General features: G+C 41.6%; 2 protein-coding genes across 3 annotated transcripts in view; both read right to left on the bottom strand.

Moving 5' to 3' along the window:
• Positions 1 to 27,471, bottom strand: part of LOC124315275 (cytochrome P450 3A2-like) — a 317,765-nt gene that overhangs the window by 236,479 nt on the left and 53,815 nt on the right. The window lies entirely within an intron of this gene.
• On the bottom strand, positions 1,965 to 27,122 carry LOC124315287 (protein rhomboid-like). 2 transcript variants are annotated; one of them, XM_046780856.1, is made up of 11 exons: positions 26,867 to 27,122; positions 25,073 to 25,417; positions 22,610 to 22,633; positions 19,628 to 19,876; positions 8,660 to 8,772; positions 7,942 to 8,059; positions 4,434 to 4,576; positions 4,247 to 4,359; positions 4,006 to 4,106; positions 3,851 to 3,905; positions 1,965 to 3,767 (listed from the first exon to the last, which is right to left on the bottom strand). In XM_046780856.1, exons 2-11 carry the CDS (start codon positions 25,400 to 25,402, stop codon positions 3,514 to 3,516), a joined length of 1,500 nt encoding a protein of 499 aa, XP_046636812.1. In that variant the 5' UTR covers positions 25,403 to 25,417; positions 26,867 to 27,122; the 3' UTR covers positions 1,965 to 3,513. The 2 variants fall into 2 exon arrangements, with proteins under 2 accessions (XP_046636812.1, XP_046636813.1); XM_046780857.1 differs by lacking the exons at positions 22,610 to 22,633; positions 25,073 to 25,417; positions 26,867 to 27,122 and adding an exon at positions 20,872 to 20,963.

Genomic DNA, 27,471 nt, shown 5'->3' with positions numbered 1-27,471 from the left:
AATTTCGATGGTTATGTAATACACAAGTCATAGGGAATTGTGACAGTATCTCTCTATACAAGTGTATACAACAGCCCGTCCTTTTTTTTTCTTCTCTCCCAGTGGTTTGACATATATATTTCAACTTTGTTCGCTGATTGTGTTGTGTGTATGTTAGCTGGACTACTTGCCACCAGCGCTTTTTTTTTTGGCTTGTACAACAACATGAAGCGGCAGCAGCAAATAACCTTGTTTTCGATTCGAGTTGGCTGTTTGGCCTCGTAATACTATATAGAATAGTCCTCCTCCCACCCAACCCCACCACCGCCGCCCTATAAAATGTAATTTTGTTTTTTAATCGTGAGGACACAGTTTGGCACCTTTTTGGCCGGAGCTCAAGAAAAAAAAAACCGAATTATTTACTCCGCCAGACTCTCCTACGCTCTCGGAATTCTTGTTATTTCTTTTTATGATTGCATGCCCCCGAGCCAAATCAAGATATAGCTGTGCACTGCTATACTGCTACTGATATCTATGGGTGGGAAATATCAGATACGCCAGCAGCAGTCAGTCAGTCCCTTTCCCGAATCCCGAGAATTCTGCCAAGTGTAACGAGAGCAGCAGCCCGTCTAAACGGTTGATCCCGGACCCCGAATCATGTTCACGGCAACCCCCACAAAAAATAATAGACAGAACAAACGAAAAAGAGTTGCCATGTGAGTTATCTCTATTCTTCTTCTTCTTTTTTCTTTGATAAAATGGTGAATTCGGTCGCATGGCGTGTGTGTGTGTGTGTACACCGTGAAAGCGATGGAACGGGAATCAAACTTACACACACACCTTTTTGCTTATTGTGGGAAACAGGAAGAGAAAACGTCCAACAACAACAACAACCGAAACAGACGGGACAGGCTTTCGGGCGGGATTCCTCCTTTTCTTTCATTTCATTCCCATTTCTTTCTCTCTTTCTTTTCTTGTTTTTTCTTCATTTTTTTGTTCTTTCACTTGGATTTACAAGATCGAGAAAGTTGCGGGACGACACACACACACGTCACCGCACGGCGCGTGCAGCACGAGCGTTATCAGTGTTTCTCTTTCTTTTTTTTTCTTGTTGTATAATAGACGATAGAAAGAAAGAAATAAAAGTTCCGGGAATGAATAATAATATGTGAAAGAAAAAGGAGAAGCTATACTAAAGGAACTCCCGATCTGTTTCTGTTAGACTCTAGTCAATCAGTTGTTGGCTGCTGCTGCTGCTCGGCAACAAATGGAACACCACTCCTTATACTATTAGAATACACATAGATATGCGGTAGGTTAGATACTTGATATTGGTTTCGAAAGAAATGGAAGATCTCTTTCACCGGAATCGAGTCCAAACAAAAAAGAAAAAAGAAGAATGATATCAACTAATAAATAACCAAATGGGAAAAGCTTTTCCTTTCTCCTAGACCACCAAAAAAATTTTTTTTTTTTTTTTTAAACAAATTAACATAAAACCGGCTTTTTTTTTTCTCGGATGGTAAAAGGTGGCCTGCATTGGATTGATGTCGTATTTTTATTTATTCAAATAAATAAATTAAAAAAAAGCGAAATATTTAATTTTTCTTTCTCCTTAGAAAATCCCTTTTTTTTATTGAAATGACAAACCGTCTGGCGGCTTTTCTTTCATCCGCACAACTTTTCACTTTTTTTGACCGAAAGGTTTGAATTTAATCAAAAAGTCCGTTTTTTCCAGACAAGAGATAGTTAAATGGACAGACGATAAAAAGATTTAAAAACACTTTTTGTATGCAATATTTTTTTCCCATCATCTTCACTTGGTTTTACAACAACAGGAGAAATATACACAAGCCATTTGTACAAATATATATATATAATATATGTAGAATAATATTTTTTAGCATTTTCTTTTCTCAGTTTCTGTTATTCAGGTGGATTCAATTGCTTGACGCTACTACTGTGTAAATATAGGCGATGAAAAATAACAGGCAAAATCATTTGATATATATTTGTAGATGCAGTAGTAGCAGCAAAAAGGGGGGGGGGAGGGAATAGTTTTAAAGACTGGTGAATAATTAAATTTTGTTTTTTGTTGTTTTTGTTAGTTTTTTTTTCGCAACGGTTTCTGTGTGTAGAGAAAGTAATAAAGAGAGAGATAGAGAAAGAATATTTGTTTCCCGGTTGAATGATTGCCCCCCCCCCCCCCTCACACACATCCCTGAGAAGTGACCCAATCCGACAAGGCGAGGGATGATGATGAACGACAAATGGCTCCAACTTGATGAAAGTCTGTGTGATGAGTTGATTAAAAACTCTTGATTGTTGTTTAAGGTGGAGAGTTATACAAGATCGGACATTGATGACAACTCGGAGAAAGGACTGAACGAGGGACGACACAATTGGGATGTGGAGCAAGAAATAAGTGACAGGTGGGGAGGGGGGGGGGGGTCTATTGTTTTGTTGTTTTTCTGCAAGAGACTCTGACCTCCAACGGAATCAAAATGATCTTGGCTCCCATTCTCTCTCTGTGACAAGAGAACAATGACTAACTGGCCCGGGCAGACCTACAAGGCCAGGAGGAAGGTGAAAAGAGAAAGACAGGAAAAGAGTATAACAACAACTTGCAAGTGTACACATTGGATATGGATGCAGATTGGAGAGGTGGGTGGAACAAATATTTTGGAGATGAGACGAAACAACATTTTCTGTGAAGACCACAAAGAACAGAAGGGGAAAAAAAGTTACGGGAAAACAAGGTCTGGTGAGACTTGCATGACAAGTTTTTGTTCAGACTTACACGAGGAAGGAAAAAACATTTGACTTGAATGAGGGGGTGGGCATTCAGACGCAGACATGCACAAACAGGAGAGAGAGACACACGAAAAAAAAAACTACACGAGAGAAACCAATTTTTGTTTAAAAGTGTGACAACAGAAAGATCAACAATCATAACTTTGGATCACGTTATATATATATAACATCCTCCTCAATTTGTAAATATCATTCTGAAAAAAGGAGGACAAATAGAGATGGGGGGAAAAGGTAAACCATTTTTGAACGAGTCGCGAGCGAGCGATAGAAGGGGATTGGGCCAGAGAAAGAGAGAGAGACGGATCAAACCAACAAAACAGGAAAGAAGAAGGTCAAAGATAATAAGTATCTGTCAAACCGTGTCCAATCATCGTGCGTTTTCCGTTCGACTAGCTGGTACTCTTCGATGATATTCGCCGACGTTTTTAGAATTTTTTTGTTTTGTTTCTAATTTTTTTTTCAATTTTGGGAGAAAAACAAAATTTCTTCGATGTGTGTCTTTTAAATAATTTCAATTTTCTTTTATCTTCAGCTGGAGACGCACCACACAACTAATTATTCGTTTTTTCACTTTGGTTTCTTGTTTGTTTTTTTTTTTGTTTGCACCCAACTACTGTTGTTGTTGTTTTCATTCCCAACTGGAGCTGCCACCTAGCGGCGGTGGTTCTAGTCGATTAGCGTTTTAGAGACATCTAGCGGCCAGTTTCTCTAGTTGGTACGTCAATTGGCCGGGTAAAAAGGATCGGGATTGAAAACGTTGAACAGGATGCCGAAGAGAGTGCAGGCCGCGTAGACACCGAGCGCCACCCACCAAATGAGTTGTTCGTGCAGTTTCTGTTCGAAATTCTTCAACACCAAGAGGCCGATCGTCAAACCAGCCAGAGCACCCGTCAAGTGAGCCACGTAAGAAACGGGAGGCCCCACCTGCTCAGCGGCGTACCGGTCATAAATGGCGAATCCAACGTCTGCACTAGCTATTTTCAAATTTAAAAAACAAAAACAGACAAATTAAACATTTTGTCAAAAGATAAATTCAAAATCAATCTGAAAAACTTACCAACAATGAAGATTCCAATCAACCGAACGATGCCGAATTCCATGTTATTGTAATTCTACAGAAAAGGAAACAATAAAATAACGGTAAATGTCAATGCAACTAATAAAAAGAAATTATTTTTAAGTAAATAAAGAGGTTAAAAAAAAAAAACGTACCAACAAAACGTTGGCCAAATGGGCGGCCAGCAAAGCGTAGACACCACCAGAGGCACCAACGAGGTAGACGTCCGTATCGAACACAGATGTCCCCAGCGAACCTGTTTATTAAGAAAAATAAAACACAATAAATAAATAAATAAATAAATAAATAAATTGCCATTGATCCTGTCCCGTTCAATAAAGAATAGACAACGGTGTCGTGAGAGTCGGAAAAAATAAAAATAAAATAAAAACTCACCGGCTAAAACGCCAGCCATGTAAACGGCTCCTATTCTCATGGAGCCGTGAACCATTTCGAGCGGTAGGCCGACCAGGACTTGGACCAACAAGTTGAACAGTAAATGTAGCCACCTGTAAATGATAAGAAAAGGATTAGTTTTTTTTATTCCCATTCTCAAATAGAAAAAGAAATATATTTTATTTACCCAGCGTGCAGGACCATGTAGCAGAGAAACCTCCAGATCTCACCGCGTTTGTCTGGTCGGTAGATGAAAACGGAATTGATGGGCACTGGACCGGACGGGTTAATCTCACCCATTACCACCGTATAATAAGTAAAGAAGCCCAACTGTAAAAAAGAAAAAGAAAAAAAAAGGAATTTAAATATCTATTTGTCTCCCATCTCTTTTTTCGGTCAAGTCATTGCCGAATTATAAATCAAAAGATAAGCGGATGATGAACGTTTCACACTCTGGTGTTTGGGAAAAACCGTAAAAGCTCGGGCTCTCTCTCTCTCAACAAAAAAATAAAAGGGTAAATAATAAAATTAAAAAAAAAAATCAAATAAGAATGAAAACGATCCGGGCTTGCTTCCGAAGTCCCGCAAAAACTGGCGGGGTGTTTCATATTCCCCCCCACCACCATCACCAACCAGGCCCTTCTATTTCTTCTCCTCATTTTTTGGGGAGAACAGACAGCTGGTCGATATGTTTCGACAAGGAGAGAACTTCTTCTTCTTCTTCTTCTCTTGTGCTCTCCTTGTTACGGTCGGCTCCAATTAGCTCTCTAATCGCCGCCGCCGCCGCCGTTGCCCGGCCCCGACAGGTGGCCAGTAACAGTTTCATTTCTTATTTCTTCTACATCTATTTTTTTTTTCAAAATTAACAAGCAAAACGAGTCTAGCCTCGCTTGTATTTATATATATACGCATGTAATTCACTTGTTTTGCGGGAGAGAGAAAAAAGAAAAGAAAAAACTGTTGGAAAAACAAGATTACATGACAACACAAAAGGAAAAAAGAAATAGGCGGACCTCCCTCATCGTTAAGACACCTTTTCTCTCTCTCTTCCCAACACAATTTTTTTTTCTTTTTCTTGTTTAATCCATTGGTAGAAAATCATTCGTTTGAGCCTTGGCCAAATGTATACACAAGAAACTGAACCGTGGATAATCACACAAGACCCTCCATTGAAATCGCGCCCTCATAATAACAGTTGGAAAAAAATAAATTTCAGACAGAGCGAAATTTTTTGGTTTTGTTCCGTTTTTGCTCCTTTTTTTCTGTGTGACTCGAATTTCATGCCACGCCGCTCCCTTTTTTTCTTCTTCTGTGTGTGTGTGTGTGTCCCTTCAATAACGGAAAATACGCCGAATCGTTGCAAACCCACGTAACCGTCACAGCCCAAAAGAACTTTTGCTTTTCAAGGGAAGATTTTCCTTTTCCAAAAAGGGAGGGCAATATCAACAGGAGGCGATACGCTAGCGGTACAAATTAAATAAAAGGGCACACACACACAAAGAGAGAGAGAGAGAAAAAATACCTAAAGAAAATTGATGATATGGTAGAATAAGAAGAAGAAGGTAAAAATTTTGGCGCGCGCCAGCACTTTTTTTAAATACTTGTAGCCTCTTCACTAAAATTGTGTGTAGTCAGTCAGTCAGTAGTCGTACCTTCTTCTTCTTCTCCCTATCAAACGTGTAATTAAATACAAGTAAAAAAAAAAGAAAAAGAGAAAAGATCCTTTATTTTTCTAGAAAATACCCCCCCCACCGTCAGCTTGCCATCTGACGGGGGCCGCGTGCCAATCTGTTACCTTTTCCCCCCTCAACCCTCCCAATTTTTCTTTTTTATTTTAAAAAAGAAAATACATACACATTTTTTTTTGTATATGCACTACAAGAACAAAAAAGAAAAAGAAAAGCAAAAATATATTTATTTATACTATATCGGACCGGTCAGCCGTCTGCTACCTGTCAGAAACCTTCAACCTCCCTCCTAGCTCTCCGGATATGACTAGGTGGTACAACAGCACACACAGTGTGTGTGTGTGTGTCTACTTTTTGTCGACCAGGTAGTTGTGTGTGCGTAGGTCTTCCCTATTTTTAAAACATTTCATTTGATATACAGAAAAATGAGGGGAGAGACGACCGTTCTAATACATTTTAAATTCTCTCATTTAGTTCCGTTATTACAAGCAGTGACGAGGGTGACATATCCGTCCTCGTGTCACCGCATACGTAACAAGAGCGTGGGGGTTAGGAAAGAGGAAAAAAATGTTCAGACAAAATAGAAAAAAAATTACGAGGGAGAATTTTGAGCATCCGATTTCAACGTGAGCGTTAAACGACCCCAACAAATTCTTTTAGACTTTTGAAACAAAAAGTTGATGAAGAAAAAACAAAAGACAACTGTTTTGTCTCGTTAATGAAATATTTGTTTGTCTTCCAAGACACACACACACGTACAAGAGTGTCATAATCTCCTCGGTGGAGAGAATTCGTGAATCCCAACTAGCTCGACTCGCTACTTTACCTATCAGCCGATTATTAGACGGAGTAAAGAAAATGGGGAACCAAATAGGTGCACCATCTAATAATAAACCTGACATATATATCCTTCTCGCTATATCCGATACGAAAATCCGGTCTAGACCCCCAAGGGGAAAATAGGTCGGAAACCTTAGCAACGATTCCTTTTCAAGAAAAAGACACACACATATACACGCCGTATGGTGTGTACACGTCATATCAAGTGAGGTACAAGAAGAAGAAGTTGGAAATGGAGTGGCAAAAGCTTACGGATTAGACGCGCGTTATATTATTATATATATAACTTCTTGATATGACGTGATTTTTGTGTTTTGTTTTTCTCTCGTCGCCCCCCATCAACTCACTCTCACCCACCCACACACCCTCCTTTTGCAATCGATCGGTTGTGTTGTTTAGCGTCTAAAAATAAAAAAGTTTTTCAACACATTTTTTACCCCGGTACAGGACTCATTAAAAAATGTGTGTTAAGAACCGAGAGCCTACAAGCCCCCCCGACAAGAGTCAGCAGGGAAAAACAGCGGGAGAGGCGACACACAAAAACCGGTTCCAGGTGTCGTCGTCGTCGTCAAACAGCGTCGTCGGCAAAGTTCTTTTTTAAAAAACTTGTTGGAAATTATCTTTCAACCTCCCCCACCCTAAGTTTAGAATCAATAGAGGCTCTCGCACAGCGGCACGTTCCATTAACGACGAGCTGGGTAACTCGATCGCAATCAAAAGATTGGAACGAAACCTACTTTCTTCATTTTTGAAAAAAATATTGTGTGGTCTTTGATGGAAGACACACACACACACACACGTGCCATCCGGTCTATTGAAGCGCAGAGCCAACAATCGGGTTCAAACGGGATGATGATGTAATTCGAGATGATTCTTTTTCTTTTACCACCCACCCACCACATCGCCAATCGGAGTCGAATCCAGCACAGGCACGACGATGCGGGTGAACGGCTTTTATTAGACTCTTCTATACAACCACACGATCCAACGGAAGAAGGATGGATGGATGGATGAGGGGAAATTCCAACAGGGAAAAAATCAAATCGATCGGACAATCGATCGGCGGCCGGTTTAGCAAGTCTTTGCCAAACACACGGTCGTGAGTCACGGCACGGCAGAAGAATAACGTTTTCACGGGTGGGAAAAACCAAAATAAAAAAAACTGACCTCAACGAGCGTGATGAAGATGATGAAGAGGGGCGGCGGACAGCACGAATAACGGTCCGCGTAATACTTGCGCTCCCGATCGTCCGTCAGGAACTCGTCCGCAATCACCTTCACCATTCTGCATACAGCCCAATCATTTGGGAGGGGGGGGGAATAGATATAATTAGAATTTAGAAAATAAAATAAAATAATAAACACATTGGAATGTCGAAGCTTAAAATGATGGGCCAAATCATTTGAATGGGACTTTTTTTTTAAGACGACGTTGATCCAAATGCGAGTTGTGTTCATTTTTTGGTGAAATTGTGATTGACACATTGACAGATTCGTCACTGGGGGGCCCTTAAAGGAAAGGTGTCACACTGTGTGGCATTTAATTACTTGTCCCTCCAATCACACACACTCGAAGGATATCTAGCCTCTTTTGCCAGCCTAAGGATTTATTTTTTTACTGCCATCATGATAATCCTCTTCTTATTCTTCTCGTCTAAATCGAAATCCCCTTGTACAGATCCAATCACCACTCCCACACATTCCCAAAGTATATAGGCAGCTACTGAATCCATCAATATCCCACAGCGTGGGAGGCCCCCCCAAAAGAAAATCGGGAGAAAGTGGAATGAAACATATTCCTTTTGCGCTTTTTTGTCAACCAACATTTTTCTCGTCGAGTTGTTGTTGTTGTTGAAAAAATGAAAATGGGTTCAATTTTGTTTACCTTTGAAAGAGAGTGGGCGGCTGGAGGAGCAGGTGAAAATCGTTTTCGCTGCACACTTGACGGTCGCGGTGATGCACGGCGCACTTGAAACTCCGGCTCCGCTTCCCGCTCATCTGTTGTACGAAAAATTAATTTTAAAAATAAATAAAATTCTATTGAGACTAAAAGATAAAAACACACACAAACGGAACAACCCCCAAATAGGACACAAGGTCGACAGATAAAACCAAAAAAAGGTCAGATAAAAAGGTCAAAACTCTCTCTCTCTTTCTCTCGGAAACGGTTATGTAATGCCGACTCTTCCTCCGACGCTTTTGTCAATAGGAAGAGAGAGAGAGAAATTTTTTCGAAATTACCGAACGGGGCGTGGTTCTTTCTCTACCGTCCACAACTAAAAAAATTTGGGGAAAATAAATTTTTTTTTGTTTTTTTTGTTTTCATTTGCTTTATGGTTTTGTTATTGCCGACCTGCTTTAACGGGATAAAACATGGAAGAAAGAAAAAAAGAAAAAAACAGAGCGGGACAATCCCCGCGCGTTCGGACCCGACCGGACCCCACAATGTAACCGACGGAAGTGACGCTTGATAGAATCTGCCGCCTCTCTCTCTCTCTCTCTCTCAGCGTGCGGGACTTTTGTTTCTTTTTCTTTTCTCTCTCTCCCCCACAATTCCAAAATTTTCACAAAATAAAAAGAAAGAAGAAAAAAAGTATCGACAAAAATTGCCGTTTCCGGACAGGGGTTTTTAGAAAGACTCTCACGGGGTCTAACTGTTTTCCCCGTTTTAATTTGTCTAGAAGGAAATGTCGGTGAATCAAATCAAAACAAAAATTCAAAAATAAAAATCAAATAAAACTAACCAGACGTTTAGAATCCAATGAGAAGTGAAAACATGTTCGCAGGTGAAAATGATTTCGCTGTGTGAAAGGGGTCCCCGAAATTTGATTTGACACTTGCGACAAAAATTCACGAATTTCTTCTCGTCCACCAAATTTTTCCTTTTTTTTTTAACCCAAAACAACCGAAAAACTGAGAGAGTGGACGTTGATTGTCGACTGAGAAGAGAATGAAATGATTCGATTTGTGATTTGTCTTTTTAGTTGGGTGAAAACGACCTGGCTTAGGCGGCGGCCGCCACGACACTGAAGTAAGAGTGGCAAAGGTGTAGGGAGCTTATAGGAGAGCACACACACACACACACTGTGGAAAAGGGGCGCCCCTCCTTTTCAGCCAGGCTCCTCCTTCTTCTTCTTTTTTAGCTGGGCCTTTTCTGCCCAGCACTATAGTGTTGTGTGTGTGTTTCTACATGGGCCAATTGGGGCCTATCTCCAACTGGACCGACAATGAACTTGGCTCGACCCTTCTTCTTCTTTAACACCAGAGGATTTTTAATTTTCCACAAGATAAGAACGGTGGGGACAATCAAGATGGAATAGACGACGTTATATATTTAAAGAAGAGATAAAGATAACACTAATCGATTTTCGGAATGATGATCCGCCTCTTCTTCTTCTCTGCACAGGAAAAAATGTTGTGTGGGAAATTCGTTTTATTTCCAGGGGTTTTGTTTGTTTTCTAGACGACGATCGGAGGAGCGCGCGTGACTCGCCTTGATTTCCTCTGATTGATTTAACGGCTGACGGGGCATCGTTACTTTCTCCCCAGGCTGGAACATGTTGACACTTGAACTCTTCTCTTTTTTTTTTCACAATGGAAATTTCGGTGTGTGTGGGTGGGGGGGAGATGAAGAAGAGCAACGAAAGAAGAAGAAAAAAACCCGGAGGAGAGAGAGAGACAGACACACACACAATCGAGTTAGGGTTCCATTCCGGAAATGGAGAAACGAAACATTCTTTTGTTTCAGTTCCTCTTCTTCTTCTTCCATCCTGACAAGACGAAAAAATCAAAAAATCTTTTTGGGTTTTTTTTATTTTTTACTGGGGGGAGAATAAGAAGCACGTTCGTGTCTACTTTTCAATGTCTGTCAAGATATTGAGACCCTTTTTTGGGTTGGCTGCTGCTCATTGTCGAAAGAAACTGCATCGAATCGGACGCTTGGAACAAACCAAAAAATAAAATAAAAATTCCCCTTTTGTTTTCTTTCATTTTCGAACGGAGAGGAACGTGACGACGATTGTCCGGCGCATCATCATCAACTCGTTCCAGGAAAGGGCCACGAATTTCGGCCGTCATTAAAAAAAAAGGACCAAATTGCATTTGCTGTGTGTGTGTTGTGTGTTGGACGGGGGCATGTGTTTTTCTTCATCGAAGCCTGTCGAGTAAATTAGTAACAGACTATCGAACCGGAGAAGGCCGACGACGGACGATATTATTGTCTGGAAAAAATAAAATAAAAAAAGAGCAGGTGGAAACAAAAACACAACGGGAGGAGGTGCGCTGGACAACAAACTCGCCGGGTTCTCTGGACGGACACGCTCCGATGCGCTCCAGCGACTCTGCGCACGCGCCCCATTTCCCTTTTTTTTTTCTTATTTTTATTTGTTACACATTTTTGACTTCATCAACAAAATTTTTTTCTAGTGTCAAGAAAAATGCGCCTCGTCACACAAGACAACAGAAAAAAATTTTGAAATTTTCTTTTCAATGAAATTAAGATAATAAAAAACAAGGTCCCCCCCCCCCACTCATTTTTTAAACGCTTATTACTTCGACAGTTCCCGATGATCTCGAAGAATCTTTGGAGACTTTTTTATATTTCAAAGGAAAAAAGAAAACGGCATGAACATTCCAGTCGTTGTCAATGTTCTTCTTTTTCCTGGAGCGATTAGATCAAAGTTAACGAGGTTTTCGCATGGGCCAAAAACTCGCAACTGTTTTTCGCTCCCTTATTGTAAATATATTATGGGCCGCTTATTGCCAGGACTCTTTTTTCCCCTTAACCCTGTGTATTTGTGTTTGTGTGGGGGATGCAATGATGGATCATCACTGGCCCAAAACTATTTACCTGGACAACAGAAAAAATTGGGGAAAAACAGTGTGTGTCTGCGCGTTTTTCTTTTTTTTTCCCTCTTTATTTTTATATTTTTAATTCTAATCAACTTGTGAACAGGAGAGAGAGAGGGAGGGAGAATAAGAGCCGAAGAACAGGTGAGCGGATGTGGCCATCTCAAACCGTGCGGATCGCCGGACCACCACCGGCCATTCCATTCCACCTGCTCCCGGTCCAGTAGCAGCAGCAGCAGCAGCAGCACCCAGAAAAGTTACTACTACAATTGGTTATACAAAAGTCCGTACAAGTCCAGTGTGTGTGTGTGTGTTTTTATCAGACATACACACACGATGGGGGGAAGAGGGTGGGGAGAGAAGGAGGGGAAACCTAGAAAAGAATAAAAAAATTTATGTGCAGACACAACAGACTGTGCAGACATTCTCTCTGACCTCCGTACCAAACTGGGAGTTAGACAAAACAAAAAAGATGGCAGAAGAACGTCTGTAGTTACGGCAGAGAGAGAGAAAAAAAAAGGGTTGATTTGATTATCATATATCGAATCCAGGAGCTAAACAAGTGGAAAAAATTCTTTTCTCTTTTACCCAAAAACTAAGGTGAATTTGAGAAGAAAGAAAAAAGGAATAAAAGAGTACCAGGGCACGGCATTGGCTTCTGGAAACCTTTTTTCGTCTCGATACCAATTATTTCAAGGTACATATATATATAGCAGGCAGCTATAAGCAGCTGTGCAAATAAGTACACGTTCAAATGTCTACTAAACATCGGGTGAGGAGGCTAAATATTATTAAACAGTCTTAACTTTTTCTTTTCTTTTCTTTTTTGAACAAGGAGGTTTGAAAAAAAAAACGGAAAACTAGCGCTACTGAATTGCCGATGAGACGCGAAAAGCCGATAGGCTAATAACCGAAAAACCCCCTCCTCTCTAGGAAAAAAAACAAACGAAACGATCCAATTATCGAGGAATTCGTTGCGGGTTAAATAATTCATTAGCGACCCACTCCACCCCCACTATCCCACCCATCGAAATAAAATAAAATAATAAAATGAGCCGACCATTTCCAGATGATTGTCGAGACCTACCGCACTAGATCCTATAGGCCTCTGTGTGTGTGTGTCTCTTTCGGTCAATAATGATGAGCACGTCAGAGGACCGTTAAAGGTTTACTAATAACATAATACAACCAACACACACACACACAGAGAGATAGAGTTTTGTCTTTTTTTTTCTATTTTTCTCTCCATGTTATTGTGTTTGATTTGAGGCCCAACCGACGAGCGGCTCATTAGGCAGCTGGGGGTTTCCGATGAATAATTCATCGTCGGCAAACAAAAGGTAAAAGAGACGACTCAACTCGTCTTCTTCTATTCTATCCCTCCCTTTTTGTAAGAAAAAAAGAGGCTAAAATACTATTAGCTGGCCTTTACTAGTAGTAAGTTTGCTCCAGCTCCTTGGGCGGGGCAAAGCTGGAAAATTGTCTTTTCCATCCAAATATAAATAGAAGAGAGAGAGAGAGAGAACCCAGGAGCAAACCGGAGTTGTTGGCTTCTTGTTGGTCGTGTCCGGCGGAGAGAGCTGGACGGATGGATCCGCCTTCCATAAAATAGAAAAAAGAAAAAGAAAAAAAAAAAAGGTGGAAACATCTCATTCTTCTTCCGAGTCCTCTACTGGAAGGTACAAGAAGAAGAAGAAGTCGTAGACCCCCCGTACTGCATGTCAACTATACGGTGAACCTTTTGGAGGCCCCCCCATTTCTTTCTGCCCGAGATGGAAAAAAGAAGAAAAAATACAATTTGAAAAACATTCCAATCGGGGCCGGTAGCCCCCACCGAAAAAAGGAATATAAAAGAAGATCGTCAGGTGGGGCTGCAATGGGACAACATGTACAAAAGGAAAAAAAAAAACCTTTGACAGTTCTACAACTTCTTCTTCTTCCTTGGCTTGGCTGGGCCTGTCCACATATGCCCAGTGTGCAGAAAATTGTACGATTTTTCCAGGGGCTACTCCCCTCATTCTTCAGGGGTCCCTGGAACCTACACTACACTCGGATAATAATAGAGAGGAGCGTAGTCGAGGGGCTATATTGATAATGTCGCATGGACATCGGTGGGCTACTGTCCACACCTGGGGAGGGATACGCTTCTTCTTCTATTTCTTTCAGACTAGAGGTAATAAGAGGGCGCGGTTCTTTCATTGCCTATTCAATCAAGGGAGAAAAATTTTCCAAGGGACTTGTATAGTGAATGAGCGCCGAGCCCCCCATACACGCACGTCACGTCAATAGACATATTTCTTCTTCTTTTCTTTATTGGTTCAACACAATTCGGCACAGCTCGTTACCATGACGATACGCCGCCCGCCTACTCTCTCTTCTTCTTCTTCAGCCCCCTACAATTCGTTTGCCATCACCTTAGACCGAGTGTACTACTAACAGTGTGTACCAGGCCCAGCAGCAGCAGCCTAATAATAAGAGGGGAGAGATAGAGAAATATATATATTCCGAGTTGAGAGAGAAAATAGAGAGATTCACTTCTTTTGGACGACTGGGGTGGTCGACTCGCCAGCCTCTATACCTTTTCTTTCTTTTTCTTTCCTATATACGCATACACAAGTAACACACGTTGGGGGTTGATTGGCTGGACTTGTAAATACCGACCTGGAAAAAAGAAGAAAACCTTCTACATATTTTTATTATTATTATTTTCCCTTTTTCTTTCCTAGCGGCGTATATATATACATACTGCATTTACTAGAACTGTGTGTGTACTCTTTAGATTTCCCCCGATTTTATATTTTATTTTTTAACAACTCGCGTGTGTGCGAGTGCCGCACCGAGACAACATCGTCCATCAAACAACTTTTTTTTTTTGAAAAATTGGTGGGGTCTTGTTGGCACCTTATAGATATACAACAGGATCCCGAGTGTAGAGTAGGCTATTTTTGCCTTTAAAGTTCATTTGGGAGGGAGGCTATAATGTAGAGAGCCCTTGGATATTCCATTTTTATGACTCTTGAAAGAAAAACAGGCCAAAAAGAAAAAGAAAAAGAGCAGAAAAAAAAACTTTCCATTTCGGTCAAACAACAGCAGAGAGAAGAGTATCCAATCACCTATTCAATTAGTTTTGTGACCGCGCGTGCTGTGTACACAGACACACCTACCACGTCCATGTGAAACACCCGGAGAGATTGTGACTTAGATTTTGTATATATTTTTTTAAGGTTAGAGACCGGCTCGTTCGTCGACATTATTGACAGATATAATCTGGTCGAGCAAAATAAAAAATCAATCTTCAAATATTTGAAAAGATAAAGAAAGAATAAAAGGAGACCGACTTGGGTCAATATTTGAACACAAGCTGGAAAAAAAGGGAGACGGACACTACAGGAAGAAGAAGAGGAGTGTTACTTCCGTTCTCTGATTGCGAAATGGGGAAAAATTTTAAAAATATGAAATCATTCCCTTTTTTTTCTTTCTCCGGAGCTTGAAACACCTGACTCGGAACACATATCCGGTTTGATTATGACAGAGAAACGGAAGAAGACCGGATGGAACTATGCTTTTATTTTTTAAATATATTTTCTGTGTGTGTGTGGGTGGAGGAGGGAAAATAATAAATAAAAGAAATCTTTTGTCCAACATGTCCGCCTATCAAATATTTCCCATTTAGCCATTTGTTTTGTCGTTTGACGGAAAAATGACGACTGAGAAAAAGTAGCGAGCGAGCGGTGCTTGTGTGTGCGACTGTGGGAAACGATCAGATAAAATAAATATCGGAAAATGGGCGCTCAAATTGGGTGTGTGGGCGCTCTTTTTCTTCTTTACAAGACGATTTTCCCATTTCTCTGCTGTGTCGATGAACACAAGAAGAGAGAACAGAAATCGGACGTGCCAATCCTTTCTGCCAGGAGCTGATCATCATCATCGCCGATTTCACTGTTGAGCTTCTTAAATTTTTCTTCGAGCTCCCCATTCATGTCGAGTTCTCCACCCTCCACATCAGCTCCTGGCGATCTACCGACGACAACAAAACGGATCCATTAGTAGGCCACCATCAGACTTCTTATTGTTGGCCCTTGCTCGGGGACGTGATCCGGCGATTCAACCTCTTCTTCTCGTAGATCTCTTTAACTTGGAAAAAAATGTTCTTTTTTAAACCAACTTGTATATAGGCTGCGCGCAAAAGGCTTCGTCTTATTCGTTTCTCCTTTTGATAGTTGGGCAAGGGATAATCTGATTTCCTTTTGCCCCCTTCTTTAACTATTTAGACTTGGCCTTTTGGCTGTGTGTTCTCTCTCTATGTGTGTATGTGATTTATTTGTCCAGAAGAAGAAGAAGAAAATTGGAAAGGGGAGAAACATTCCAAAGCGGATTAAAGCGAGATATGGACTGCGACTTGTGCATATATGCAGGGTCCTTAAGGCCTCTCGGCATTCACGTCGAGCACGTCCCGGCCATTTTTGTTTCTTTTTTCACAACTTGAAAGAGAAATAGTAAAAAAGGCTATTCAAAGAAAAAAGAAGAAAAATAAATACAAAAAAAAGTTGACAGAGGCCAATTCCGTGTGCTCTTATCCTCTATACCGGTATTTATTCCTATTTATTTTCTCAGCCGTTTATATAGGTAGAGAGAGCTAGCGGCCGCGGGATGCAGCCAGGCCTCTACATATAGTACTACTACTCAACAACACAAGGTATTTATTATGATCAGAACCGTCGTAAAACTTTAGTGGGGTTAAACGGACAGTCCGACCTGGGAGGAGGAGCTCTCCTTTCGTCGTTCGAAATAAAATGGTTTTATTGACTTGAATTTTTTGATCTCCAACTCCTAGCCTAGCTAATAATGTTTGACTTTGAAATTCCAATTTTTCCAGTTTCACGTCATCAAGTGTCTAGTAAACTTGTGTTAATTTTTCGCCAAGAGATAAGAAAGGGAAAAAAGGGAAAGTTTTCCGAGTTGGAACATCCGGAAATGGTCGAAAAAAGAAAAAGTATTTGGGTGGATGTAACCGGAGCTGGGTCGTCATCTAGGGTTCTTCACGTGACCTCTTGTGTGGACAGCCGGTCTATTTGACTCTCTTACACACAGCAGCACATGTGGAGAGACGCAGAGAGAGAGAGTGTTGCTGGTATACAAGGATATTTGGGAGCTAGAAACTTAAGAGGGGGGAAACAACTACTACACCACATAAGGAAATCTATCTATCTATTCCATCCTCCATTGGGTGCGCTCTCTTTTTCATTCTTCTTCTTCCATCTTCTTCCTACTTCCTGGTCGTCCGTCCGTCCGTCCGTCCGCTTGTGTCAATTTCATTGCCGCCCTTTCCTCTTTCCTCCCCCCTTGCACATTTTTTTTTTCGAACTGTGTGTAACCTCCACCCCACTAACTTGTACAAAACACATGCACGAGCCAAATGCCAGCGAGAGGAGACTTCCGCGTTGCACACACACACGGACGGACGGACCGGAGACTTTTTTTTTTTTCCTTTGGGGAAACGACGACGACGTCGAGGCGAAAAACTTATGGCCCTTTTGGTGTAGTGCACTAAAAACTAGTTCACCAGTGACGTAATTGGCTCATTAAAACAACGCCCACCCTAGTCGTCGTCTGCTCCGTTTTTTTCTCCCGTCCCAAAACTCGTAAATTTCGATTCCAACAAAGCGCACCAAGACAAGGCGGAAAAGATTTTCTATTTCCCAATATTCATTAACTCTGGAAAAGCTTCAAACGTCTTAGACAATTTTTCGCCGAACAACCCCACAAAAATTTATATTTTTACGATTCTCCTCAATTGGGTATAGTATAGGTAAATAAAATGAATATGTTAAATAAAATAAAATAAAAAGTGGGTTGTAAAAATCGCTTTGCACGCAACCCTTGTTCACAAAATGTCAACCGACAATCAGAGAGAAAAATATGTACAAGTATATAACAACCGGACTTGTACTCGGACTAAAAAACCTCACCAACTCAAACAACAACACAGAAAAAATTGGACGTGTGTTGGGGTGAACTCTCCCCTGTTCTCTATACACGTCATAAAAATCTTTCAAAGAATGGACAAAAAAGTTTGTGTTCCTGTCTGTCGTAAAAGTAAAAAGAAAAAACATTCAAAAATCGACAATTTCATTGAATGGGAAAGAAAAGAGTGTAGAAGACTAGTCCCATTCATTCACCTTTTTTCTCTCCCATATTTATTTGAATTGCCGTTTTTTTTTTATTTTTTGGCTAAATTATATAGACGGTCACGGTTTTATATGTGTACTACATAAAACTGTGTGCAGGCCTACAAATATTGACCACCAATTCATCAAATATTGGGAGAGGGCACTGACTCAAAAAGAAAAAGGGCATCTGTTTTACCTCTCAAAAGTAACCAAAAACTCTAATAAATCATCCCACATCATCCCTGAATGGTTCAAACTAGTCTCCCCAAAACATTAGTCAAATACCACGTAACATTCCTGAAATTAAATCGACTCTTTGTCGAATGCAAAATACCACCGGTGTCTTTTGTTTTGTTTTGTTTCGCAATCGTTTGATGTTGATACATTTTGTTTATTGTCAAAGCCCAGAAAGAAAGAATTTGCTAAACTATTCAAATAACTCGACATCTAACCGAGTTTAAAAAGACAGAGGCTGCGGCTCATTAAGTGTCACCATTGTGACGTTCTCTCTCACAGAAAGAAAAAGAAGAAAAAGGGCGTGCCCCCCTTTTGCATGTTCGACTCGACTAACGACGCCATTTATATTACACACTACACTGCAAACGGCCGTGGTCCATCTTCCGGTTTCCTTTTTGAAGGGGGGTTAACCTATTTTTCCGACAAAATCAAAAAATATTCCGCCGGAGTAAAAGAGAGAAAATCGGAATTTTTCTTTCAATCGAATGAGAGAAATCCACAGCTGTGGTGGTGGAACAACTCTGTCCCCCCTTTACCAATAATATAAGCGCCGGGCTATATAGATGTACATATAAATATAGTAACACAGTTAGGGGTATGAATATAAGGACCAGCCGCAAAAAAAGTAAGCGGGGGTCCGCGCCAGTGCTGCCCTTGTTGACACACGCGCGGCTCGAGCGCGCGGACACACACACACATGTGGCCACTTTCACTTTTTAGTGCCTGTGTGTGTGTGTGTGTGCCTTTTGTTTTGGCAACTGAATGAAAGAAAATTCTGGAAATAACCTCCAACCTTTTACCCCCCTCTCACCAACTACACACACACAATACCAAACATATTAGCACCGGCCCTAGAATTGTGACTGGCCCCCTTTCCTTTTGGGTCCAGCGGAAAAACAAGCGACACATGCCGCATGTATTATTTGGCAAGAGTTGGTCTCTTCTCTCATCTGCCAAATGTCATTTTTCCTCCCCTCTTACTTCGTTTCATCAACTCGTTAACGCCCAAATTGGCATTGGCATGGGCCTATTAGCCAATACACAAAAGCCGGTCCTTTAAAATTAGAAAATGGTTCCACATAACTCCCGGTTATGTCAAAGCCCCCTGGGACTCTTATATAGATTCCCTGGACGTCATCATCATTGAATCATAACGTATGAACTAACCAATGGGCATTACATATGCCTGCAATCACGGATGGATGTGCACATAAACTCGATACGGCGATGTGCACCTCTAAATAGATAGTGCAGGAGGATGAGGAGGGGAGTGAGGGACGGTGGGGAGCAACAACTTCGTCCGACATCGTCAAGTGTCACGCGATATCGTGATGGACGATTGGTGCGTGCGGACAACACGCGGGGCTTTCGTTTTCCACGAGTGGGTGGATGGGAGGGGAGCCGCTGGGCGATTTGGAATTATTAATAGAGGAATGGACCAATGGCGTGATGAATGTCAACGCCATCTTTGATAGAGCGCCCGAAACTTGGGGCGGATCGATCAATCAATCGGTGGCAATCAATCACCAATCAATCAAAATGAAAAAAGAAAAAAGAAAAAGAAAAAAGGGGAAATTCTATAGGAGATATCGACTGACCACATTGACGAAATCCTGGAAAGTGATGGCCGTCGTCCGACTGGTGGGTCGGTCGTCGTGGTGACCGCCGCCGCTGCAGCCGCTCCTGTTGTCCTCAGACTGGTCCTTGTCGAGTTGTTGTTGTTGCAGGTGAAATTTCTCCTCCAGCTGTTGGATCTTGTGCGGCTCAATGTGTTGACGAAATTCGGGCGACCGCAGGGCACGGCCGAAATCCTCCCACGGAATCTCTCCGAAACCTTCCGGATCGAACTGCGGACAAAACAAAAAAACAAAAAATAATAAGAAATTAAAAAATGGCTAACGATCCGAAAAGAAGTTAATGAACGTGTCGATCTCTCTCCCACTATTACTACAGACCGGAACCCCACGGGGTAATGGACCCACTCCTTGTTCCTGTTTTCAACGAGACAAACACACAAATCATATCCGGCTTTTTAAGTTCTCTCTCTCTCTCTCTCTCTCTTCATGTGTCCATTTGTAAATATTTTTTTTTTTTCCCGCGCCCCCCCTCCTCCTCACCGCCCTGTCACGCGTTGTTGAACTCGTTAAACGAACCTTCGTTTCTTTTCTCTCAAGGAAAAAAAAAGGCACACAGTAAAAGACGCTGGTGCGTGAACTATATTAGAAAACGCGTATCCAGCGGGGCCAGTCATCAACAAGTCCAGCTAAAGGTACCGTAGGTTTACCTCTCTCTCTCTCATTATCAGCCTATTCTCTTTTTTGGTCTAGTCTGCTGCTGCTGTCATCCACCCCAAAAAAAATAAACTTTCCGCTTTGGTAGAATTTCCAGTTTTTTTCCGACGTGAAAGTGAAATCAGTCAAGAAAAATTTGACAAAAAGTAGAAGAAGAAGAAGAAGAAATAAAATAAAATAAAAAGTCGTCCACAATTGGATAGGAACCCAAAAAGTGGAGCGGTCATCGAAGAGGTTTCAGATAACCGACAAATCGAGAACGTGGGAAATGGTTTCCAGACAAATTTTGATACAAGAGAGAGAGAGACCCGTTGTTGTAAAACGTTACACAACCTCATTATACTTTTCAGACGTTTTTAAATTTTATTATTTTTCGCTCTTGTTTGTAAATGGGATTTGAAAATTGTTTGATCGAAAAATAAAAGAATGTAATGTTATATGTACCTGTTTCTCGTCTCTCTTTTGTTTGTGTAATAAAAATAAACTTAAACGGATAATACCCCAGGAAAATATTTGAAAGAAGATGCGGGTCAATAAGATCACACACTCACAGGGCACGGACAAGGAATGGCGGGGGGGCTTCTGTCAGGGAGGTCTATTTGAAAATCCCGCGGACCTTTTGTGAAAACACGTCCGGTGGACGGCAAAGTTAGCGGGCGACTGGGGCCGGCAGCCGCGGCCCTTTTTATCCCTTGTAGTATACATATAGGTAGAAGTAGTAGTAGTAGTAGTAATAGTAGTGATAGTAGTAGGTCTAGCAGGAGGGGGGACTTATTTTTCATCATAAAATATGGAATCATGTCATTTTCAATATCTAAAAAAAAATAAAAGTTTCCCCCTCCGTGGGATTCGATCGTTGAATCGATAACGTCATCGAGGGAGAGTCAAACTTTTTCTTAAAAAATAATGGGGGAAGAATATATAAAAAGTTCACTTGTTGATTTTCTGGTTATTGAATAATTAATTTTCGCTAAGGAATTGTGTGGTCGGGGGCAAAAACTTTTCTTTCAATATTTAATTTACGCCAAGCCGACGACGACGACGACTTGCTCTTTTTTCTTGTGAAATAAAAAGTTGATGGCCACACCGTCTTGTGTGTGTGTGTGTCGCTGGAGCGGCCAAGCGAATCCGGTGAATGGCCGGATGCGGTTCTTATTCGTCCGTTCGTTCCTTTTTTTTCTTCGTCAGACTTTCGGCGTTTGTTGTTATTATTTTATACGTATTGACTGAATGCCTGAGCGCGCGCGCGCAGCACTCTCTCATACATTTGGCTGATGACCATCAGACACAAAAACACGTACCAGCCCCACCACCACCACAGCCGAACGTGTGTAAAGGCGTGTGTGTGTGTAGACGGACGAACCCAGGGATTCCCAGATTGATCAACCGTGCCCAGTCAGGTTCGTTCGTTCGTTTCTTGCTGTTCTCACATGACGTCACGCAACAGCCAATCGAGTTAACGAGTTTACCAATTCATTTTGTTCCACGAAAAAATGTCTGCCATTTTTTCGTCAAAGAATTCGGTGGAGAAAACGGTGGACATTCCGATTGACCAGGTGCTGTATACGAAACGCTGGGCACACGCCCATCTTCTTATGCACCTCCCACCCCCCTTCTACTTCCTCTATTTTCTGTCTGTGTGTGTTGTGTGTAAAACATTTATCGATATGCGATAAATCATCCCGGCAGGCAACCAATTTGGCAGCACGTGGGGCTCGACACACAATAACTGCTGCCGGGCTATGTGCAGCAGCAGCAGCAGCTCCTAAAAATATATATTTTTAGGCCTGTGTGTGAGCCAGACAATAAAAAAGTTTTTCCATATAAATCTGCGAACCGCACAAAACAGTCGAGGTAAAAATGAAAAAATAAAAATGATCAGAATAATAAAAACCTTTGACCCGATTCTATTCTTCCTTGCCTTTCAATAGCTGAACCTTAACCGATATATGCGGTATACAATAGGGTTATTCATTCATTTTTATTTATGATATTTTCCTAGCAGGGCCCAGCAGCAAGGGCTAAGGACAAAAGACGCTACCCGACGACGGCCGCCGACGCTGACGCTTTTTGTTCTCTCCCAGGCCTATACGAAAAACCCTCCCTTCTTTATATCCAACCACAATAGGACAAAAAAGGGGGGGTCTTGTCATCGCCGGAATCTTTTTTTACTTTTGTGAATCGACACACGGGAAAAACGGGGGCGCTGATTTCATCGTGGACGGTGCTAATATAACGTTCCAACACTTTAATCCGCGCGCGTAAGAGAAAAGAAAATGGCCGTCTTACCTGGTCGAACAGCTGCCGCCATTTCTGCCAAAGAGAAAAAGAAAAAAAGATTAGCATCAATTAACTTGGTCCATTCTTTTTTGCCTTAACAAGAAAACCGCAACTTATCGTCCAACATGGAACACAAAGGCTCATCCACCGATATCATGTAATGGGGCAATCATTTATCAACATGTAAATACGCAATGCGACCGGTGTGGAATGGCCAGATCTATTATTGTTATTGCCATCCATCGAGAGTAAATATATAAGTCTCTTGGTGTACGCAGTTGGCTCCCAAATATGAGCCTGAGAAAAAAAAAAGAAAAATCCCCACAAAAAATACAAGAGAAGGAAGAAAAATTTGAATGCCGAAACGGATGGCAAAGATGGAATGTCTATCGTTATGTTTTTATATGTTAGTGACGAGGTCATGCGTATTTATTTCGTTTTTCCTTATCTTCGGGCCAACTTCTTTCGGGTCGGTCAAAAGGACGTTCCGTTTGGTGGGGGGACAATCAGACACACAGAAAGAAGCAAAAAGGTTACAGAGAGGCAAATGTTAAAAATAGGAAAAAAAAAGTATAGTATCTGTTTCTCTACGAGGTCTTACGACGACGGTGTATACAAGAGGAGAGCGTGATACTATTCCGCCGCAGAGCGGCAAACAGCCAAGGGATAAGGAGAGACTACTGGCCGAGGATCAAGGAGACAAACTTATAAGACTATACAGAGCTACTACTATAGTATATATATATATACCGATAAGGAATCTCAGCGGTCATTCATCACGAGCTTGTAGTGCTGTATAGTGACTGGCTTGTCACTAATTTGTCCACTTCGTCAGCTCGCCAAGTCATTTTTTATTTTCTTTCTCCCTTTTTTTGTTTCTATACTCGTCGTCCCCCCCATCCATCCATTCTCTTGCGTGTTGTTTCGAAAATGGTGGGAGAGAGAACTCTCTCAGAACCCCCCCTCTCAACCTGAAGCAACTTCTAATAAAACAACATGAAAAAATAAATAAATACGGGATGGGTCATCTGTCAATCCGAAAAAAGGAAAACGGGTCGCGCCCGGCATTCCGGACGGGCCGACATTTTCCCATGGAACTATCCTCCAACAATTCCCGGACCCCCCGAAAAAAAACACGACACATACTCTTCTGGCTAAAGGAAAAATTAAAAAAAAGAGCGAGGTCCAACGTCCAATGAGGATTACGAAAGAAAATGGGGAAAATAAAAACGGACCCAGAAGAAACATTCCTTTTGCCTCATGAGAAAATTAACATTCAAAGTCTAGAGGAATGAAGAGCGACTCTTGTGAATGTGTGTTTTCCTTTTAAGACCAGGGAATGTCACCCATGAGCAATGCGTGCGTGACAGCTCATCAAATTCTCCCAAAGATCGAAATTTCAGATTGCGCCAGCTCGTCCGCGCGGGTTGAAATATCCACCGCTAGGTGGCACTACGCACAGTTAACAAAACGGACGCTAGATGGCGGGAGAGGACGACGAGCTCAAAATCGTCAAAAAAGGGCGAAATCACAACGCCAAAACAAAACAAGAAAAACAAATCCCTCATCAAATCATCCATTCATAAAAAAAGAAAGAACCGCAGCTGTCACTACATCCGTGTGAAATGTCTGAATAATTCATCAAATCCCCATTGAAACGAAGAGAAAATCCCGCGAGCGTGTGGATCCATTAACGTTCTTTTCTCTCGGGTACACCTCTTCATCCCCCCCATCCGAACAACAACAACAACAATGTCGTGTCTGAATCGCTTGGATTCGCGTGAGCAGAAAGATGGTGTACAACTTCAACAAGAAAAAGCAGTCAAAAGGAGGTCTAGCGTGTGTGTCAGGTTCGACTAATGGACTGGAGGAAAAGCGGATAAAAGGCGTAGGGGAAAAATCAAACGGGAGGGAACGACTGACGGATGAAAAAAAAATAAAAAATAAAAAATCCCGGAGAGAAGGAAGTGGATTTTCCGTGTTCGAAGACGTGGAACGAGGGAATATATAAAAGAAGAAGAAGGGAGCGCGCCGCAGCGGCCGGAATTCACGCCGAAACCATTCGCCATATTTATCTCTTTTTATGTTCTTCTGTAGACAAGAGAGCGGGAAAGAGAGAACTATATGGAGGAGAACCAACTACTAGCGCATTGTCACGGGACAACAAACAGCTTGTTATTTATCTCGACCGACGCCCAGCCCAACCCTCAACCAGCCCAACCAGAAAGAAGAAAGGGGAGGAAAAATTGTATTGTAACCCAGAAAATGAGGCTACGCTTTTAGTATATGACGTTGCGGATTCTTTAATGACAGCCAACCAGCAGCAGCTCAGCACATGGATCGATCACCGTTATCCAATTTTCCCCCTTTTCCCTTTCATCTTTTTTTTCCTCATCCGGATGAAGGATGACTCAACACGTAGACGGCACTCACGCATTTACTGGTAGAGAAAAGAAATTGTGTTATAATTACATCAGTTAATAGCTGCCGCTTCTGTTCGTAATCATCGTCGTCTCCATCATCATCATCTTCATCGTCTACGATGGAAATGGCTTCGAGCTGTTGAGCTCCATAGCGGCTGATCCTTCGGTTGTTTACTGGAAAAGATCCTGATCGGTGGTCAGGAGATGCGATCAGAGTGGCAGCATCGTTGGTAGTCGACAAGGAGCCGGGCGATGATGGCATGTCGTAGGTGGCAGCCGACACTGGCGTTTCTGCCACCGCCATTTCTTCTTCAACATCTTCCCGATCTGTCAGGATCGTCCTTCGGCTGTTGACACGGTTTGGCCAAGATAGACGCATATTTTTTTCCTCCTCCTGAATAAAACAAGAAAAAAAGGAAACTCATAAATTGGTGGTCCCCAAATCCCCGCAATCAACATGGTCCCAGCATCATCATATCACACACGAGGATGGATCCTTCACCCATACTACTACTACTGGTTATATTATGTTAACGTCGTCTCCCTTTTTCTCCCCAGAGTATTCCACTCTCTCTCTCTCTCTCTTAGCTTCTGCCTATAACCCGATAAGCAACATCGAAAAAATGGCTGCCAACTCCTTTTTTCGGTGCAAACATATATACAGTGTACACATACATATATATACACGGCACACATACTATATTTACCCAGGAAATGAGATTACATGGTATAGCTTCGCATGAAAGTATCCAATATCTTTTTCCTTAGCTGTTCTTTCACTCTTTAGTTATTCCCCTTTTCTTTCCATCCCACTTTTTGATAAGTCGTTCAATATCTCCGGTGTGTGTTTATTTGTGTTTATTATTATTATAAATGGAATCCCAGGAGGAATCGGCTTTCACGCAACAAGGAATTCTCTCCTTTCAATACAAATAGCATACTTAACGAGTAGAGACGGAAAAGAAAAACTGCTTGATGCTGTTGTTTTCTACCTATACTAAATAGAACACAGTTCGCTCGACTGTGACTAACGCCCATCAAAGATTTGATTGCTATTACCCTGACGACTAGACGTTGGATACACAACTCCCCACACAAGTTCTTTTCGGTACATTACGAAATTAAATCGATATCTATAGACACACCCACACACACACAAGTTCGTTCAAAAAGTAACACACATTGATTATATCGGCGCTTCTTTATATCTTTATATAAGCTCATTTAACTAACTTGTTTTTCCTACGAGCCGGAAGCGGATTCTCAAAACGTCATTGTTGCCTCGAGGCAGAATTACAGGTGATAATTTTTCTCGTTTTTCACGAGCCCCTCGGGGTCATTCTTGTTCTCAAATTAAGGCTCCAGGGGAAAAGATTGTATGCGTGTGTGGGCACGAATAGCTAAATATCGATTGGTAACTAAAGGAAGCCTTTTTTTTTCTTACTTCTTCAAAAACATCAATTCAATTAGAAGTTCAAGCGCCTCAGAGCTATTAAGCGCCTCAAGGCGACTTTCAACAACTTCACCTGCATATTTTTTGGCCGACGTTTGAAAATGGCGTCACTATAACTATACACCACAAGAGTCACTCGACAAAATCAAAAGAACAGCACGAGGTTCTGTCTACAAGAAAATCGATGGCGACCGTTAAAAAAAGCCTATGATTTTTAATAATTCGAGTTAGTACAACTTGAGCTAAAATCGTTAAGTTTACACAAAAACCTAATCAAGTCGAATGAATGAACTTGTCTCGTCAATCTTAATGAAACAGTCTGTGCCTAAATGAGACACACACAATCGAGTCAGACAAGACTAATTTAATAGAAAAAAAGCAGCAACTTACTCGTGTATCAGTGGCGGAACGGAATTCACTGGTGGTGGCCAACAAATAAAAAGTAGCGGGGAGTACACTCGACTTCCGGTGTAATCAAGTCGACACACACGAGCGATTGTTGGCACTCGACAAAGTTCGTCAGCAGGGCAACGTGCGTGATTCACCACGAGATGAAGAAGAAATCGTAATGACGAAAAAACAACACACGAGACGACGTCGGTCGACGCTCCACATGCCTCGACGTCGCAAAACAAACTGATGGGAAAGACCCAACAACTTTCCCTTCTGCCCATACACACACACACACGCACACGAAATCGAAATAAATACTCTGAAAAGACGACGTCCCGTGTCCCGTCCCGCAGGCGAACCTACTGAAGCACCTCCCATTTTGGACGTGAGCTGTTTTTGTTTTCGATCGAGGTTCGTTGACATGACCGTCACCCATTATTGAAAGTTGGACAATGAGTTTTTCTACTTTACTTCCAACTTGTGTCTGGGCAACTAAAGTTGTGTGGAGATTTGGTTGGAAAAATTGAAGAGTTTTTTCCATAATGAAAAGGGGAACGAATATCTGACCCAGGGATATTACCCGGGCTAGCACGTGGCTTGTA

The sequence above is a fragment of the Daphnia pulicaria genome, chromosome 11 (assembly GCF_021234035.1).
Source record: "Daphnia pulicaria isolate SC F1-1A chromosome 11, SC_F0-13Bv2, whole genome shotgun sequence".
NCBI lineage: Eukaryota > Metazoa > Arthropoda > Branchiopoda > Diplostraca > Daphniidae > Daphnia > Daphnia pulicaria.
This window is presented reverse-complemented; position numbering and strand designations above follow the sequence as displayed.